Source organism: Micromesistius poutassou (assembly GCF_964030765.1).
Source record: "Micromesistius poutassou genome assembly, contig: SCAFFOLD_7032, whole genome shotgun sequence".
Taxonomy (NCBI): Eukaryota; Metazoa; Chordata; class Actinopteri; order Gadiformes; family Gadidae; genus Micromesistius; species Micromesistius poutassou.
In genome coordinates, this window is record NW_028177193.1 from 1 (window position 1) to 4,611 (window position 4,611).

The 4,611-nt window shown below is 57.2% G+C and overlaps 1 protein-coding gene across 1 annotated transcript; it reads right to left on the reverse strand.

Annotated features, from left to right (window-relative positions):
• Window positions 1–377: 377 nt before the first annotated feature.
• On the reverse strand, window positions 378–4,540 carry LOC311376683 (collagen alpha-1(XIV) chain-like; the record flags this gene model as incomplete). The annotated part of the gene is made up of 7 exons (XM_084491183.1): window positions 378–511; window positions 815–852; window positions 963–1,126; window positions 2,203–2,346; window positions 2,830–2,953; window positions 3,474–3,613; window positions 4,430–4,540. Coding segments are annotated over 5 exons (656 nt in total), but the record flags the coding sequence as incomplete, so codon positions are not given.
• Between the last annotated feature and the right edge of the window lie 71 nt (window positions 4,541–4,611).

Genomic DNA, 4,611 nt, shown 5'->3' on the forward strand with positions numbered 1-4,611 from the left:
CCTTGCCGGGATTAGGGTTCATGTCCGGAAGCAGAAGATAGCGGGGGGGGGGGGGGGGGAGGGGGCATCTGGCTCAAGGATGGGGGGACCCGGGATGCATGCATGGAACCCAGAACCTTCCCCCCTGCCAGTCTTAGCCACGAGGCCGCCCTGGCCCTTGTATGCGTGTGTGTACGTGTGAGAGTATGATTCACGCAGCAACGTCACATAAAGCTCAGGAATACCTCATCTGAATGATGGAGGAGGAGGAGAGGAGAGAAGAGGAGGAAGAGGAGGATAGAGAGGGGGTTGAGGAGGGAGAGGAGAGGAGGGAGAGGAGGAAACACACAACCTCAGGGGTTGTGGGGGGGGGGGGCTGGGGGTCAGACTCACGTGGAGGGCTGGCTCAGGAAGGCGTTCTTGTGGAGGCGGTAGGCGGTGTAGCTGTTGAAGGAGCCGGGCTCCATGGACACGCCGGGGATGGAGCTGTAGGTCTTCTCCGTCAGGTTGAAGGCCTCCAGCATCCGGAAGCCTGTGGGGGGGGAGCGCGGGAGACAGGAAGTGACGTCAGACTCAAACAGGAAGTGACGTCAGGCCGCTCGCCGTACTAGAGGCGACGTCTACAGCGGTTTCATCCGTTCATCCAGAGGGGATTTCAGAGGTTTTCTTGACAAAACATTTGAAATGTAATTGGGTGAATATTTTCTTTGCATGCTGAAAACAAACGGATCGTGACATTAGGGCGTGTGAGGGAAGAGCATTTTGATCGATTTGGCTCGACTGTAAAGCAGATCAATAATCGACGGAAGAATCGCAGTACAGGCCGTGGACTTACCGGGCGAGGTGAATCGTTGAGGTAAATCAAGGGACACGCTGCAAAAGAGGATATTTCGGAAAACATGAGATCATCATCATCGACGAGGATCAAACCGCGAAGCGTGATTTTTGTGTAGTGCCATGGCGGAGCCGCGCTAGTAGCTCACAGGAGGTGGCCGTCTCGCAGATGAAGGTCACCAGGTTCTCCCTGATGGTCTCAAAGTCGTCGAAGCTGTCCACCACGAAGATGTGCTCTCACTGGGGCTACTGCCGATGCTCTGGAGCTCGCCAAAGTCCACGTCAGCCACGCCCACCACAAACACTGTGTAGCCTGGAGAGAGAGGAGGGAGGAGGAGGAGGAGGAGGAGGAGGAGGGAGAGGAGGAGGAGGAGGAGGAGGAGGAGGAGGAGGAGAGGAGGAGGAGAGGAGAGAAGAGGAGGAAGAGGAGGATAGAGAGGGGGATGAGGAGGGAGAGGAGAGGGAGAGGAGAGGAGGAGGAGGAGGAGGAGGAGGAGGAGGAGGGGGAGGAGGAGGAGAGGAGGAAGAGGAGGGAGGAGGAGGAGGGAGAGGGAGATGAGGAGGGAGGAGAGAAGAGGAGGAAGAGGGAGAGGAGGGAGAGGAGAGGAGGAGGAGGAGGAGGAGGAGGAGGAGGGAAAGGGAGAGGAGGAGGAGGAGGAGAGGAGGAGGAGAGGAGAGAAGAGGAGGAGGAGGGAGAGGGAGAGGAGGGAGAGGAGAGGAGGAGGAGAGGAGAGAAGAGGAGGAAGAGGAGGATAGAGAGGGGGATGAGGAGGGAGAGGAGAGGGAGGAGGAGGAGGGAGAGGATGAGGAGGGAGAGGAGAGGAGGGAGAGGAGGAAACACACAACCTCAGGGCCGGAAACACTTTGCACCGCATCCACTTTACAGATCTCCACACGGATGTTTACCCTCACCCCCTCCCACACTAGGAGGACTCTCTGCGGGCTGGAGTCTCCAGCCCACAGATGGTCTCACTCAAGACGATGTCTCAGCGTGCCAGGGGGGTCTGCAGGAGGTGACGGCTGTAGGAGGTTCAGACGATCTTCTCTAAAAGGCTGCAGACTCGATCAATCAGCGGCTTCTCTCCTGAGTGCTCCTGAGCAAGGCAGCCCGGAGCTGTCTGCCTCCGTTGGCACCGCCACCCAGCCCATGGTTTCCAGAAGGACCTTCTCTCTCTCTCTCTCTCTCTCTCTCTCTCTGTCAGAAGTCTCCTCCTCCAGCGTTTCTCTTTTCCTCCGCTCCATCTGGCTCTTTGAAGTCTACCGCTTCTACCTTCAGACGCTAACTCATACTAAAGGTTGGGCTAATAGGACAAGGGGGGGGGGGGGGGGTTTGCCACAGAACCGTGAACCCCCCCCCGCGGTGTGTGAGGCCGTTGAACCTGGACTCACCGGCGTGCTGCAGCCTCTGCGCCCCCTTCTTCACCTCGTCCTGCGACCGGCCGTCCGTCACCGTCACCACGATCTTCGGGACGTTCCTCCTCATGCCGTTGGCCACGCTGAAGGCCTTGTCGTAGGTGTGAGCCAGGGCCACGCCTGACGGAGAACACAGGAGAACATCAGAGAACCATAGACCCCCCCCCCCCCCCCCGGGTGAACCTCAGAGTCTGATACAGAACCTCAGAGTCTGACACAGAACCTCAGAGTCTGATAGAGAACCTCAGAGTCTGATACAGAACCTCAGAGTCTGATACAGAACCTCAGAGTCTGACACAGAACCTCAGAGTCTGACACAGAACCTCAGAGTCTGATACAGAACCTCAGAGTCTGATACAGAACCTCAGAGTCTGATACAGAACCTCAGAGTCTGATACAGAACCTCAGAGTCTGATAGAGAACATCTCCTGTCTTGTTTTTTTTTTTACCCAATGGTGGAACCACCATTCTGTCTGATGAATTCCAATAGAACCATGACATGGCCGCTATGTGAGTCAGGCCCAGGAGAATAATAGAAAGTGAAAGTGAAAGTGAAAGTGAAAGTGAAAGTGAAAGCGGACGGCGCAGTAGGCGTGGCCCCACCTGTCTTGGTGTTCCCCCCTCGGTAGGGCAGCAGCTTGTAGGCCGACAGCACGGTGCCCTTGTCCTGGTAGGCGTCGAGTCTGAACTCGGTCTTGGCGCTGTCGCTGTACTGCACGAAGGACACCTGCCACCCCGGGGAGACACCCGCCGCGACTATTAGCAACGGGTTGGCTAGTGCCATGCTAACCGGCTAGCGTCACGTCCAGACGTTAGCGCTACGGGTCGGGTCCGTTTGTAAGGATCTGAATCACGGTCTCAAGGTAAAGGGCCCACTGGGTGCTGTGGAACCCCACTTATTGTACGTTGCACGTCCTGGCACTTGATGTACACACCTATTGTACGTCGTACGTCCTCCCACAAATAGTACTAAGCATCGTGTAGCGTCTTATCCGAGCTATCTCTGTTGTCTACGGGGGAATGGGTTAACCTGGTGATTGTTAGTGCTTGGTACTTGGTTCTATGAACATCCTTACTGTAACGACAGAGATATATGGTTGTTTCTCTTTCTTCCAACAAATGGACTTATTGTAAATCGCTTTGAATAGAAGCGTCTGCAAAAACGCCCTCAAATTGAACGAGGGCGACGTGGTCGACTCCCAAAGGGTTTCCGAGGTGACACGGCGGCGGCATTCCCAACCACCAACCTGAATCCCGGACGGCCCGATGACATCGAAGGCGCCGGTCAGGTTGGAGACGAATCCGATGACCTTCCTGAAGCTGTCCTCGCCGATGCTCCAGGACCCGTCGATCAGGAACACCACGTCGGCCTTGGCTCCTTTGCACACTTTGAACGGGGATGAAACAAACAGACAGACGGCTCTCAGACGGTGTGTGTGTGTGTGTGCGCCGGGGAGCGACCCCCGTCCGTCGGGGCTGAGGGCACCGACCCAAGCCCCCCCCCCCCCCCCCCCCCCGGAGAGGATGGCAACGGCCGCGCCAGGAGTAATGACTGGTTGGAGAGTCTCGACCGCAGAACCAGGCCTCAAAGGCAGAGCGGCAGAGCGGTGGAGGTGGGGGGGGGAGAGGGTGACGTGATGGGTCTTTGCGCTGTAATTATCAGTTTAACTGATCAAAAAATTCCTTGGAAAGACTCGGGAAAACAAGAAACATTTGGTGGCCAGAAGGCCTGAGAGCTATCTTTAATGGCTTTCTCTCCCGCCGTAATCAATGGGCCAAGAGAAACGGGGATTAATGTGTGCCTGATGTTGCCAGAGCGTCGATACTCTTAACTCCCCTTCTCGACGGTTTTTTTTTGTTTGTTTTTTACGTAATCCCTGAACCCGGGTGAACCGGGCACTGGTCCCGCGGCCCCCATTTCAACACCCCGGCTTGTTGTGTCTCAACGGGGGCGCCGGCCCACCCTGGGTCCCCGGGGCGGACTGCACACACACACGTGGTCCGCGTTAGACCGGCCCCGCAAGCCGGCCCCCCCGACCCGGGGAAGGCTTAGCGTGCTTCAGCCGACGTCTGCGAGGCCGTGTGCAGCCAGACGCGGCTAATGTTCCCTCGGTCCGATTAACAGAATAACGGCATTCATCAATTATCCGCTTGTTGTTGTTGCTGCTCTCCTTTTGGATACACGCTCAGAGCGGGGCCGTACGTCCACCCAATCCAATTATCGTCGGGGGGCCGAGCCGCGCCGCGTCGCACGAACCGCATGACGCAGGGAATGGCAAGAGGCCGCCTTTGGTTACCGCGGCGACAGGTCCAGCTGAGGAACAGACGGACCCACACACGGACCCACAGAGCAGCACACACACACACACACACACACACACAACA